The sequence below is a fragment of the Salvelinus fontinalis genome, chromosome 32, assembly GCF_029448725.1.
Source record: "Salvelinus fontinalis isolate EN_2023a chromosome 32, ASM2944872v1, whole genome shotgun sequence".
NCBI classification, from domain to species: Eukaryota; Metazoa; Chordata; class Actinopteri; order Salmoniformes; family Salmonidae; genus Salvelinus; species Salvelinus fontinalis.
Window position 1 is genome coordinate 22,966,340 of NC_074696.1, and position 14,874 is coordinate 22,981,213.

The 14,874-nt window shown below is 45.2% G+C and overlaps 1 protein-coding gene across 1 annotated transcript; it reads right to left on the reverse strand.

Moving 5' to 3' along the window:
- Positions 1–6,780: 6,780 nt before the first annotated feature.
- LOC129830939 (cyclin-dependent kinase 5 activator 1-like) lies at positions 6,781–12,329 on the reverse strand. Its single transcript, XM_055893793.1, has 2 exons — positions 11,637–12,329; positions 6,781–10,971 (listed from the first exon to the last, which is right to left on the reverse strand). The coding sequence occupies exon 2, from the start codon at positions 10,740–10,742 to the stop codon at positions 9,756–9,758; it is 987 nt and encodes a 328-aa protein (XP_055749768.1). The 5' UTR covers positions 10,743–10,971; positions 11,637–12,329; the 3' UTR covers positions 6,781–9,755.
- Between the last annotated feature and the right edge of the window lie 2,545 nt (positions 12,330–14,874).

Genomic DNA, 14,874 nt, shown 5'->3' on the forward strand with positions numbered 1-14,874 from the left:
GAATCCCCTCAGGGTCTCCTTAGTATCCAGGTTGGCTCTTTACTGCAACCAGTTGTTTTATGAAAAGACAACAAATCTCAGTTCTGCTGTACTTTGTGTTCATTGCATGCGCCCTAAATGGCATCCTATTCCCTGGTTAGTGCACCACTAGTGCACTGAATAGTGCACTAGTTAGTGCACTGAATAGGAAATAGGGTGCCATTTGGGACGGAGTCAACATGTCTTCTGGTGTTCCCTTGGGCTCTTCTGGACTGGTGTTGCCCCTGGCACTGACCTAGGCTCGATGCCTTTTGGGTGCAACATGGCTCTGGAACTTGGTACAGCTACTACCTCACCAACCATCTGTTCTCCCAGTTGGAGGCTGCCAGGCCAGCAGGCTGCCTCTTTTCAAGGTCCCAACTGTACCATGATCTATTTAAACCAATGTTCTGTAGAAAGAAACTGACCCCATATTGATGCTTTAAGTATGAACTGTACTGTGATCTACAAACCAATGCACTGTAGAAACTGACCCAATATTTATGTTTTTAGTTAGAGACTCCCCATAGTATAATTAGACTATTTCCTTAATTCTGACTATATAGTTTGAGTTAGACTTGGACATGATCTTCCCAGAGTAAATAATATGATATTAATTCAAGCTATTTAGACGTATGGTATATCCTATTTTGCATTATTATGTATTGAGATGAGAGCAATTTAGGTTGGCTTTAATCATTCTAAATTGACAAAGCTACTCTTTAAAGTGCTGTGTAACCTATGTGGATTATTGTATACCAGTCAAAATATCAATTACCAATGGTAATCACTTCTGGAGAGGCAGAGCACAGCCTGTGGTTGAGTCTCAAATGGCACCCTATTCCCTTAAAAGTGCACTACTTGTGATCAGAACCGTAAGGGCCCTGGTCAAAGTAGTTCAATATAAAGGCAATAGGGTGGTATTTGGGACACACATTTCTATGAAATGCTGCTACACTCTTAGAAAAAAAACGGTTCCAAAAGGGGTCTTCGGCTGTCCCCATAGGGAACTGATAGCAGAGGACTGATAGAAGACTGAGAACAGCAGTAGAGGCTCTCACAGAGGCACAAAGGACCACAACACTGGGAGGGAGGGAAATAGGGAGAGAGAGATGGGAGAGAGGGAAGGGGGAGGGGGGGGGGGTGATGGAAGGAAAGAGGGAGAGATGGGAGGAAGTGAGTGAGCAGGGTGATTTGTGTCTTCGACAGACGAGGGAGAGGGCCGGACCAACAGAGTCCAGATCAGCCATCTGCATCCACTCCTTTTGATCCCCCTCTCTTCTCCATCTTGTTCTATCCCTCCCTCCATCCCTCCATCCTTGTGTCCTGGCCTGGCTTCGGTAACCTCTGTGCCCCCAGTGACCAAGAGCAGGGTCCCTGGACACGGTCACTAACCCGGCCCCATCCCTAATACCATATGGCTTCACCCTGCTCTAAGCATTGTGCCCAGATCATGAATGGCCGTTTAAAACGAATTGTCAAATACAATAATCAACCAAAATAAGTAAGCTGCCTTCACTGCCAAAAAGTTATTTTCATTTAGTTGTATGCGGGTTATAGGAGGATGTAATGTCTATTCAAAATGAAACACCCTAAATCCTCTTTTTGGGTTGTACTAGTTTCATTTTTGTGTTTTGCTTTTACTCAGCATTGCTCAGTACGCTGTTCCTGTCACTCTGCAGAAGAGAGAGAGTGTGTGTCCGTGTCATGGATAATGTGCCTTACTGTGTTGTTTTAAAGCATATCTATGAGTTTGCTTTGTTGCAGGGAATTTCATTGTTTATGCATAGACTTAAGGTAACCCGCAAGAAGACAAGGGCATCAGTGTGTGTGTTCAGTCCCTCTACAGGGGTACTCTGTGTCACCATAATATACAGTGACAGCCAGCCAGAGGTGGCCTGAGGCAGACCCACTGTCCAGTGCTTGCTAGCTAGTACTCAAACTACACATGCAACCTGTTGTGCTCTCTACATCTCCCTCTCATAAACACACACATGCACACACACACACATCCTGCAAACAGCCAGGTTAGTACATAACACAGCATGCTGCAACAGCCAGGCTAGTGCAAGCAGCCAGGCTAGTGGAAGCAGCCAGGCTAGTGCAAGCAGCCAAGCTAGTGCAAGCAGCCAGTCTAGTGCAAGCAGCCAGGCTAGTGCAAGCAGCCAGGCTAGTGCAAGCAGCCAGGCTAGTGCAAGGAGCCAGTCTAGTGCAAGCAGCCAGGCTAGTGCATAACACAGCACGCTGCAGACACTTCCTGACCAAGGCTGGGATTCAATCAAAGGGGCATAGAGAAGGTCATTTCTGCTTGAGCCGACATCTACAGGGTTTACCATGATGGCTTGAGGTAGTGCGAGAACTCTCCTCTGGTTGAATCCTGGGGTTGTGGTTTTCTTAAATACATAGACCGAGCATGCCACCCACAACCACCTGTGAGCTGAGAGACCAGTCCCTCCTGTGGATCACACCAGTGGGAAATTGATTGACTACAGAGACATGCTCCAATAGAGAGCACAGATCAGCCCGCTAACTAAAACCCAAAGTGTCATCTGCACAGCCAGGCTATTGTGGGTGACATGCATTATGCTATTTTATTGTCGGCCAGCTAGGTGCTGCGTTGCTGGGCCCAGACAGGCAGAGTATGCCATATGCACTTGGAGAATACAATGGTAGCTTGTGGGCCTTGCAAATACCGGAGGAGGGTGTGTGCGTGCGATGGATAGATGGATAGATGGATAGATGGTGAGTGAGTGAGTGAGAGTGAGAGAGAGAGTGTGAGAGTGTGAGAGAGAGAGAGAGAGAGAGAGAGAGAGAGAGAGAGAGAGAGAGAGAGAGAGAGAGAGAGAGAGAGAGAGAGAGAGAGAGAGAGAGAGAGAGAGAGAGAGAGAGAGAGAGAGAGAGAGAGAGAGAGAGAGAATACAATATAAAGCTCTTAAGCCATCACCCAAATAACGTTAACACCACAGGAGAGGAATTTCACCTCAATACTTTATTGAAGTAATAGTAATAATCTTTATTGAAGTAATAGTAATAATCATCAACATCGTAATGAAAAAAGGAAACAAAAATTGCATTTTAACATGAAAAACAAAGTCACATTGTTTTCATCTTCAAGTGTTCCCCAACAAAAATATTGGACACATCGAGTTGCATACAGATGTGGGATCTTAATTTGAGCCAGTTTGCTACAATAGGAAAATAATCCTGCAGCAACAGAAAATGTGGATTATTATGTGGATTATAATTAATGGACATTTTTATAAGGGTTGATACATTTTTCAAAAGGGAAGAAATTAAGTCTGAAATTTCAGTGTAAATTACAAACTTCAGAAGCCTTTTTAAACCTCAAATACACGACAAGTTTTAAATGTCCTGCATTGCGGTTAAGTCCCCCCACTAGGGTGAGTAAGATCCTACATCTGTACACACATATGAGGTGGCTTTACAAAAGTAACTCTGGTCTCTCCATTTCAACTGAGTTTTATCACAATGACATTGTCAGTCAGTGCCAGGGGCAGGTAACCATGGAAACCTGGGGTAAGGGTTGGGTTGGCAGCAACGGTGAGAGGAGACTGAAGGGTACAGGTCTTATGAGAGGGTTGGCAACAGGTAAGTGTCTAACTCAAAGCACTGATCATTCAGACAGTTCTTTATTGATGTTTTGTTCAGTATTTTGTTTAAGTATTTTCCTTTCATTGAATAGGAGTGCTATGTAGCCTTGAAAAGAAGCAGAGGCCTCAATTATATGCAGTGCTGTGGGTTAAGACATAGCTACAATGAGGGTAAGGACCGGAGGTGCTTGTGTGGGGACGCCTGTCTGTGATCTGACCACTACAATGTCTTCCATTGTGCATCAATTCACCATCTGTTGTCGCATTGATGAGGCTTCGGCATTGATTCCATTGATTATGCATTTGCTATACACACACAGCAGCCATTACAAAATTATGTTGATGTTTTTGTGAAAATCAATCATCCGCCCATTTCACAACATCCTCAGAGGAAGTGAGACAAGCACAAACTGAAACACTTCCTTCTAACAGAAGGCTAGGCGTGTGTCCCAAATATGACTCTATTCCCTATATAGTCTATAGGGCTCTGGTTAAAAGTAGTGCACTATATAGGGAATAGGGTACCATTTGGGATGCGACCCTACGTACCCAGCCTCCTGACCCAGGAGAATGATGCCCATCACAATGATGCCAATTATACCATCACATCTACCATGTCTAAACAGTGTTGTGTCAAAAGCTGTGTCTGAAATCGCAGTGTTGACATCTTTGAACACTAAGACATAGCGGTGGAGAAATGGGAGAAACTATGTTATCATTGTTTACATGATTTCACATTCTTCGAGATGTTAAAGACAAAGGTTCATCAAAACAAAATGAGAATACAGGTACTGTAGATTCTCTGTCTCTGTCATTCAATAACATAACATCCACAATGACAATAACACTTAAAATGTGCAGTTATAATTATAACAGTCATCATGACTTGAATAATTACATACTAATACTGTTTGACATCAGATCTTCTCCCATGACTAGGGATGAACTGATTACATTTTTTAAGTTAAGGAAATAACATTTCATTGAAAACATATTTACAGCATTAAAACAAAATCTAATCAAAAGAAAAAAGCAAACGTAAAACAAAACAAAAAATGCTAGCCTATCTGGCATGCACACCACCACAGTAACAAGATATGACGTATTTTTTTGTTTTTCCTGTCGTCGGTTTATTTTGTCACACAGCAACATATTTAAGCTGCACAATTTTCTACTTCTTTTAAAGGGATATTTCAAACCAATATGTCATTTTGTAATTTTAACTATCCCTTTAAGTCTGCACTTAGACTGTTATAGGTGTGCCATTGAAATTCTACTCCAACACAGCAGAAAAATACACTGAGAAAACAAGTTCACCAGAACTCACAGAGCAATGGTGACTTAAACAGCCTTCGCCTGATATTCCCGCCAAACCAAAGTCTCCCACTATGCCAAACTAGGGCCTGAGATCCATTTGAAATATCCTGGATGGTTGAGGTGCAATAGTCTTTGCTCGAGTCCCAACCATGTAATTCATAGAATAGGGTCCAACAGTCTTTTGTTTGATTCCTGGTTGACTCTCCATATTTAGTCCATTTGTAGTGAAGGAGAATCCCTTGACCAATGGGGTTGCAAAGAATATCCTGTCGGCCAATCAGTAGTTTCATCCAACAGTCAAACCGAGTTCCAGGGTTCTGCTGAGGTGTTTGATTGGACAGGTAGAGTCACAGTTCCTGTTGAGTAGCATATGATTGGTTGGAAACAGAGAAACAGGTCTGGTATAGGCATACGATTGGATAAACAGGGATCCAGCTCAAGGTTTTGTTTGGGTGGGTGGAGGTAAAGAGATAAAGGGGTAATCTGCTTAAGGTGAGGGTGAGGGTGGACTCAAGGTTGATGGATGTCACATTACAATAACATGCTAATAATAAATATACCATCTGCAGGGCCTATGTCTCTCTATATCTCCATGGACTACATGTACTTTTCATTAAGAAATACTCTTCTTGTTCACATGGACTACAGCGTAGTCCCATAGCTGTAACCTGTATGGGCCACATCTTAACTTGAGATCCATACACATAACTGAAATGTTCATGCCTATCTCCCACTGACATCAATGGAATCATGATTTCCAACAAAACTGCCAGTTACATGTAGCGTGTACACGTTTTAAAATTAGGATGCCTCTAAGGTCACACACACAGACATGGAACATTTTACGATTTCCCTGAAAGATGCAATAATATTACATAAGAGGAGAACAGGACTTGACTAGGAGACTCCTGGTGTAAGCAAAATGCTCCCAAAACTATGACCCACATGCAATCCCTATCACCCCTATAGACAGGATAGCATACAACACAACGGTATAGATAGAGGCCATAGAGCCCCATTACTAAGGCTGTGTCTGTGACTGTTGTTGGCCAACAAACACCACCATTCTATCTGCTCCTCTCTCCACAATGGGGTTGAACATCCAATCAAATGGCAACAGGCAGGGGAACAACAGGCGAGTGTGTGTGGAAAGCGAGACGGGGATAAGGGAGGAGAAAGGAGGAGCGGGTGAGAGGAGGGGGATAGGGTTCATTGCTGTCAACACACTAGAGGCCTTGAGTGCTGGCCAGTGGCCAGTGTCGTACTGAATGCACAACAACATCCGCAACAATAGGAGTGGCCGGCCGTCTTCCAAGATGGCCGTCGACCAAGGCTCCTGAAACAGAGACGGTGATCCCCAGCAATGAGACATCCTCGCCAACCTCACCCAGCTCTAGTCTTCCACTTCTTAGATAGAAATACAAGGCCTCTGGGCAGGCAGACAGGAACCACTGGACTGGACTGCCTCCAACACCAATAAGCCTCGGTCTGAGCTGAAGGAGTGAACATGAGGTTTGTGCATTGGTCTTGGGGGACCTCCAAGTTGTTATGAGGAGTGTGTCATGAATTGGAAGGCTGAGCGGAGGGCCAACGCAGGGGGAAGGATGGAAGTGCAAGACCAAATCTCATCAGATTTTGAACCTTTTGGCATTTACTTATTCCCCCTTGCTCTATTTGATTGGATGGGAGGATTAATCGTGGATTACCACGGTGTGTGTGTCTGCTTGAGTGTGTGTGTACGTACTGTATGCTCGTGTCAAGGTTCGGATCTAGTGTGAGTGTTTGTCAGTCAGAGAGTGCAGTGTAAATCCATAGATAGGTGTGTGTAGGGGGGGGGGGGGGGGGGGGGGGTTATTCCAGTACAGTATGCTCAGCCCACATAACATAAGTGTGTAAATGCTTTTTGCCTGGTATGGGGGAGGGGACGGTTAGGGTGGCACAGCACAGCACTGCCACATACTGTTCCTGAATGGGCCACCCACCACCCGTCTGGGCGGAAGTGGAGCATCGAGCGCCGAAGTCCCAGGCCCTGAAACATGTTTTCTAGGTCTAGGACAGTAGACCAGTTGCCTTGGTTCAACAAACCCATAGCAACCCATTGCAACCTATATCACTCTCATCCAGAATCAGTGAAGAGAGACTGAGAGGCTGTTATGTTGCTTTAGCATCAACAGAACTACAATTGGTTTGGCAGCAAGACCTGTCTGCATAGCAGGCGATAGAACTACCTCACCCTCTCATACCGGGAGTAACTATCTTTGTGATCCTACTGTATTGCTGCATCCCAAAATGGCACCCTATTCCCTACATAGTGCACTAATTTTGACCAGAAACCTATGGGTCTTATGAGCGCTATGGGCCATTTGGGACAATTCCCTTGACTCACCTTAGGTGTGTTTCTACATTCTACACACCTCATTTTCATATTGTACCTATTGTAGTTTTGCTCATTAGCAGGCTAACAGTCTGCCATGGCCAGAAGGGAATGAAGGGATCCAAAGCCTCTCTCGCTCTCTGTTCATATTTCAAATCAGATTTTTTAATGCCTTGGCAACCATGATAAATATATTTTTATGAGCACAGCTTGCACACATAAAAAATCCCACCCTCTGGCCCTGAGGTACATCTGTGGTCTATTCCTGACAGACATAAACACACATTAGAGCACATGTGACTTAGATCAAAACGTGTGAACCAGAAATTCCAAGGTTTCATTAAAAACATTTTTTAAAGAGGAGAACAACAAGGCCTATGGGTCCTGGCCAAAAGTAGTGCACAACAAAACGGAATAAGGAGCCATTTGGGACACAGATGTAATCCCTAGAATGAGACAGCGAGGCTAACAACAATAACAGCAGCATTTAACCACAACTACACACATCTTGCCATTCCAGGCCAGCCCTGCACTGGGTCCAAGGACCACCTTCATCTACCTCCACCCTTTTACAGGACACGTGTGACTCATATCTACACCCCTCCTCTCTCCCTCTCATACATTTTTTCAGGGGACTCAGGAGACTAGGTATTTAAGTGTATGTATGTATGTATGTATGTATGTATGTATGTATGTATGTATGTATGTATGTATGTATGTATGTATGTGTGTGTGTGTGTTTAAATTCCAGGCCAGCCTGGATTAGCCAGTGACTGAACCTCTAGGCCTGTAGAGTAGCCTAGAGGGGGACAGAGGTGGATGGATGGTATGGGGCCAGAGTAAGAATGGAGGAGAGGTGGAGGAGGAGGTGGGGGGGTAGTCTCATGAATGCCACAGCAGCAGCGGCCGGGTGCCCTGATGACAGGCACAGCCAGGGAACAAAGGACTGACGGGGTAAACAGCTGATGAACCTCGCTATCTGCCAATAACATACCCACATACACGAAAGCACACACACACATGCAAAATAAGGGCGTATTTTGCTTCCACCAGGAGACCCTCAGATTAAATGATAGCTGGAGAGAGAGACATAAACGGCCCTGCACCCTACAGATGTTTTTTACGCTCCGTCCTAAATGGCACCATAGTCCTTATATAGTGCAATACTTTTGACCAGGGTTCAAAGGACTCTGGTCTAAAGTAGTGCATTATTTAGGAAATAGGGTGCCATTTGGGACGTAAACTGAGTGAATGGTCTTAATGGGTTGGTAGCTGTTCTAGCTTTTCCCTCAGGCAGATGACCCTCTGTTGTCAAAAGAATCTTGCAAAACACTGTTTGTTTTGTTTAACTGATGACCAAGCACACGACAGACAGAATCAAGTGGACCTAGATGACATGGGACCTAAATGACATGGGACCTAGATGACATGGGGCCTAGATGACATGGGACCTAGATGACATGGGACCTAGATGACATGGGACCTAGATGACATGGGACCTAGATGACATGGGACCTAGATGACATGGCAAACGGATGTTGCTATCACATTCAGACAGGGAGTCTTGGCTGTGGTAGAAGTGGGAGAAGGGAGGAGAGAGAGTGGAGAGAGGAAAGCGAGGAGAGGGGAGAGGAGAGATGGGAGGGAGGCAAGAGAGAGGAGAGTGAGGAGAGGGGAGAGAGGATAGGGGAGAGGGCAAAGGAGAGAGGAGAAAGGAGAGAGGAGAAAGGAGAGAGGGGGAGAGGATAGAGAGGAGAGGGGATAAGAGAGGAGAGAGGGGAGGGTGTCGGGGAGAGGGGAGAAAGGAGAGAGAGGGGAGGAGGGAGGGGAGAGACGGGAGAGAGGAGAGGGGAAAGAGGAGAGAGGAGAGGAGAGAGAGAGGAGATAGAGGAAAGGGGAGGGAGGAGATAGAGGGGAGGGAAGAGAGGGGAAGGAAGAGAGGGGAGAGAGAGTGGAGAGGGAAGAGAGGAGAGTGGGGAGAGACTGGAGGGGGGAACAGCTGAGATGACTGTTTCTGTTTCTGTTCCCCCAGCTCACTGAGACACAAGAGGTGAGAGTGGGGTCACGAAGGACAGATGGACCAAATGGTTCCACCATTCAAGTAACATCAGGTGAGTATTACATAACACAAAAGGGCTTGTGCTAACAACATAAGCACTCAACCCTATTGATGACACATGCTAATTTCTGATCTAGTCTTAGGGGGACAAGTTTCCCCATTGTCTTAATGTGGATGGCTCATTGGTGGTTAATGGCAGGGTCTCGGGATGTACCATTAGACAGGGGGGGGGGGGGGGGGGGGGGGCAGTCCCTTATCCCTGTGTTACATTCTTGGAGGTAGGTGGCTGGAGCGGGTGGGAAATGTCTGGCAGAGAGGTGGGGGGAAAGGACAGGGGGATGGGGATTGGGGGGGTTGTATCCCACTACCCCTCCTCTCACCGGTCCAGCACGCGGCTGTAGTCCTGTGGGCTGCAGCCCCCTTCACTCTTCAGCTCAGCGAACACCTGGGTGAAGAATTGCGGGTCGGCGTTGATGCGCAACATCTTGGCGCTGGTGGCGTCGATGATGGCTAGGCAGCGGTCCCAGAAGGCCTCCTTGCCAGCCTCCACCAGGAAAGGTTTCAGTGGGTAGGATATCTCATTGCCCATGTAGGAATAGGACAGGTAGAGACAGGTGAGTAGTGTGGCCTGAAGCTCGTGCTCTGACGCCACCAGGTCTCCATCCACCACATCACGACACAGCATGTAGACAAACACCACGTTGGCCGGAGTCACGAAGGCCTGATCCTGCCAGCCCTGGAGGAGCAGAGAGCGGTCCACCGCCCGCAGCCACAGCACCGGGTCCGCAGGGGAGAGATGCTTCAGCCGGTAGCAGCGGCCACACAGGAACTCACCCAGGCACCGGAGAAGTTCACTGGTGGACGCCTGGACGATGATGCGCTTGGGGGATGAGGCGGCCGTTCCTTGGTGGGGCACCTTCTTGCCAGAGGACAACTGCTGGGGCTTCATGCCCATGCCATAGCTGTAGTGCCCCTGGCCGAAGCCTATCCCCAGACCCAGTCCCGTTGGCCCGTCGTAGCTTGAGAGGTTGGCACACGACAGAGACTTCTTGACATTCTCGCGGTTGAGGTGCAACACCGGATCCTTCTGGTAGATGTTGTTGTTGTTGAGGGGGTCTCCAAGTGACCCCGGACCCCCAGGACATTTCTTAGAGCCCCCTCGTTTCTTGGTGGAGGCGACCAGGCGTTTCCAGGTGAGGGCTGGGAGAAAGATTGACTGTCCCCGTTTCAGGCCACTGGTGCGGTCTTTCTGAGTGTTGAGCGAACGGCTGCTCAGGCTCGGGTAGTGGTTGAGTGAGCCAGGCCGCGTGTCATAGTAGCTGTTCTTCCTGAATGCAGGGGAAAGGGATAGTACTGTGCCCATTGTGAGTCAGTGCTGTAAAGAATATTATACTGGCTTTGGATTTTGACAGGGGCGAGGTGGAGGCACAGTTCTCTCCTGTTTTAGCTGTTACAACCCAGGCAGTGAATATTGGACGGAGAAGCGATATGAAGAGATGACTGAGGAAGACATTTATAAAGCTTAGTTGAGCTTTGTGACTTTTCAGTTGATGCTGACACTATTCAAATGCCTATGAAGACACATCCAGTATCTGCAACACATAAGAACAGGCAAACGTATGATTTCGAGAATAAACAAGGTAATACGTTAACATTTAAAATAATACATTTGTAATAACGTGTAATAATGTAATATTTGGTTGTTGTTTTTTAATCGCAAAACCTCTTCATTTTCCCATCAAGCAGCGACGCTACATTATTCCCACATGCATGTCAAGACAAAGCTCTGGTCCAGGACGTTAGTGCGTGTTCTTCTACTAACATCTACGAACGCGAACTAACGCCCTGGACCAGAGCTAGTACAGACAATTCTCTAGCCTAGTGTGAGGACTGTTCCTCATGCGCCTGTCTCTTAAGTCACTAGACTGACTCAGACAGCCTAAACATGCGGCTATAATTGTCGAATCAATGCAACACATTATAACCTAGGCTACCGCAGTGGGCTACATCAATAACTATTTTTTTTTCACAAAGCACAATGATATTCTAGGACAGGTTACAACAACATGTCACAGTGCGCACTATAACAAGAGCATAAAGCCGCAAACCCCAACCTCAGACATTAACATCACACAATGAATGAATCCCCACAAACACAGAAAATAATTATCAGGATAATATAACATTCATAAAATACCTGCATGTAACTCCAAAGAGGTTGTAAAATAATCAATATGAAGAAAATAGAGGTGCTCACCAATTTATTATCGGATGCCCACTGTCGCCTATCCGTCGCATTCAGTGATTTACAGAACTGCACAACAAAGCGCAACAAATGAACTGCCTGTGTGGAAGTAGTCTGCCATTGACAACAGTTCAGATAAGAGTAGAAATGATCGATTCAGTTCAAGAAGCGCTTCTGAGCAATTTGTTATTGAGCGGAGAGCCGCGTAGAATCAGTCTCGGCCAAGTCGGGTGCAGGTGTCCGGCGCCGCGTAATAGCTGCAGACAATAAATCCAAAAGGCTGTTCCGTTATGAGAAAAAGTGAATAAATTATTATGTCATTCGCGTCTCCATCTCAGAGGGAGTGCTGTGCAAACTTTCACTCTGATATCGGACCTTACTGTCCTTTCGATTAATTCCATCTTCGCAGCCATCCTCGCGATCAAATACGCAGTATTTATAGCCTACAGAACTTTATGTAAATACAAAGTCCTTCACCTTCAAAATCCAGACAGTTCTCTATGCGTCTCTGGCTATTCTGTTCAACGTGGAACGAGCGGAGGGACAGGGATAGCATACTATGCTTCTAGGCTACCCGGTGAAGAGGGACAGGATACCAGGGAAGCGATTCTCCTTGTCAACCCTTCAAATCGGTCTCCGTAAACCACTGAGCGCACGGAGTGGCGCGAGGCGGCTAATCAAATAATTTACTGACTCCTCCTAGCAGGGGTGCGTGTACTGCTCAGCTGCCTGACGCGCGCACAAACACACTCACTCACTGATGGCAATGTGTTGTTCGACACTACATTGCTAGATCACAAGACTATCCTCATCGCATTCGAGTGATATGGTAAATTGTTAGAAACTGTGGCTGTAGATTACGATATTTTGCTTGTTTTATAATGTGTTTGGAGTGGGATAACGGGTAAGTGGCTTCAGTGTGTCTCTCATAGCCTTCAAGCTATGGTAGGCCTACCTGCAGGCATGGTCTACAATAGATATTACATGCCACATACCCAGTAGGTGACCGTGGTATATAACATATAGTTACAGTATGGTGAAACTCTAGCACAGGGTTCCTAACTGGTGGCCCGCAGGTGATTATATTTTCCCCCTCAAGTTTCCATGAAAAAAACCTCTAACAAAAACTTGTATTTTTATTCTTGTACATAAAATAATTTAAAAACACCAGCAAATCAGCTCCAAGTGATTTTAATTCAGGAAATCTGTTCCAAATTATTCTCACGCAAAATAGAGAGATAATGTATGTGTGATAATTTACCCTACAAATGTAAGCATGGTTAAACAAATATTCGTCAAATATTATATCTGTTTGGGCTTATTTCTTTAGGTCAATTTGCAGCCTACAAATTATTTGTAGTTATGTTCCCTGACCATCTGGTAAAAAAAAATATTTGGCCCGCGGCTGAATCTACACTGAACAAAAATATAAAGGCAACATGAAACAATTTCAAAGATTTTACTGAGTTACAGTTAATATAAGGAAATCGGTCAATTGAAATAAATTCATGTTATTTTTTATGGATCAAATCAAATGTTATTTGTCACAAGTCCTTAACCAAAAATGCAGTTTTAAGAAGAATTGAGTGTTAAGAAAAAAATAGATAAGTAAAAAAATTAAATAAAAAAGTTCAACAAATGAACAATAGCGAGGCTATATACAGCAGGTACCTCTACAGAGTCAATGTGCGGGGCACCGGTTAGTCGAGGTATTTGAGGTAATATGTACATTTGAAGTCGGAAGTTTACATAAACCTTAGCCAAATACATTTAAACTCAGTTTTCACAATTCCTGACATTTAATCCTAGTAAAAATTCCTTGTCTTAGGTCAGTTAGGATCACCACTTTATTTTAAGAATGTGAAATGTCAGAATAATAGTTGAGAGAATGATTTATTTCAGCTTTTCTTTCTTTCCTCACTTTCCTAGTCTCAAGACATCAGTCAGGAAGTTTACATACACTCCATTAGTATTTGGTAGCATCGCCTTTAAAATTGTTTAACTTGGGTCAAAAGTTTCGGGTAACCTTCCACAAGCTTCCCACAATAAGTTGGGTGAATTTTGGCCCATTCATCCTGACAGAGCTGGTGTAACTGAGTAATGTTTGTAGGCCTCCTTGCTTGCACTCTGTTTTTCAGTTCTGCCCACACATTTTATATGGGGTTGAGGTCAGGGCTTTGTGATGGCCACTCCAATACCTTGACTTTGTTGTCCTTAAAGCCATTTTGCCACAACTTTGGAAGTATGCTTGGGGTCATTGTCCATTTGGAAGACCCCTTTGCGACCAAGCTTCAACTTCCTGACTGATGTCTTGAGATGTTGCTTCAATATATCCACATAATTTTCCTCACTCATGATGCCATCTATTTTGGGAAGCGCACCAGTCTCTCCTGTAGCAAAGCACCTCCACAACATGATGCTGCCACCCCCGTGCTTCACGGTTGGTATGGTCGGCCTTGAAATACATCCACAGGTACACCTCCAATTCACCTCAATTAGCCTATCAGAAGCTTCTAAAGCCATGATATCATTTTCTGGTATTTTCCAAGCTGTTTAAAGGCACAATCAACTTAGTGAATGTACACTTTTGACCCACTGGAATTGTGATAGTGAATTATAATCGAATAATCTGAAGAATTACTTGTGTCATGCACAAAGTAGATGTCCTAACCAACTTGCCAAAACTACAGTTTTGAAATTTGTGGAGTGCTTGAAAAACGAGTTTTAATGACTCCAACCTAAGTGTATGTAAACTTCTGACTTCAACTGTACATGTAGGTACAGTTAAAGTGACTATGCGTAGATAATAAACAGAGAGTAGAAGCAGCGTAAAAGGGGGGGTGGCAATGCAAATAGTCTGGGTAGCCATTTGATTAGCTGTTCAGGACTCTTATGGCTTCGGGGTAGAAGCTGTTAAGAAGTCTTTTGGACCTAGACTTGGTACTCCGGTACAGCTTGCCGTGCGGTAGTAGAGAAAACAGTCCATTACTAGGGTGGCTGAAATCTTTGACAATTTTTAGGGTCTTCCTCTGACACCGCCTGGTATGGAGGTCCTGGATGGCAGGAAGCTTTGCCCCAGTGATGTACTGGCCGGTACGCACTACCCTCTGTAGTGTTTTGCGGTCGGAGGCCGAGCAATTGCCATACCAGGCAGTGATGCACCAGTCAGGATGCCCTTGATGGTGCATCTGTAGAACCTTTTGAGGATCTGAGGACCCATGGCGAACATTTTCAGTCTCCTAAGGGGGAA

Bases quoted from the DNA above. Each gene is read 5' to 3' on its own strand.
- LOC129830939 (XM_055893793.1), bottom strand. From the start codon at position 10,742: ATGGGCACAGTACTATCCCTTTCCCCTGCATTCAGGAAGAACAGCTAC.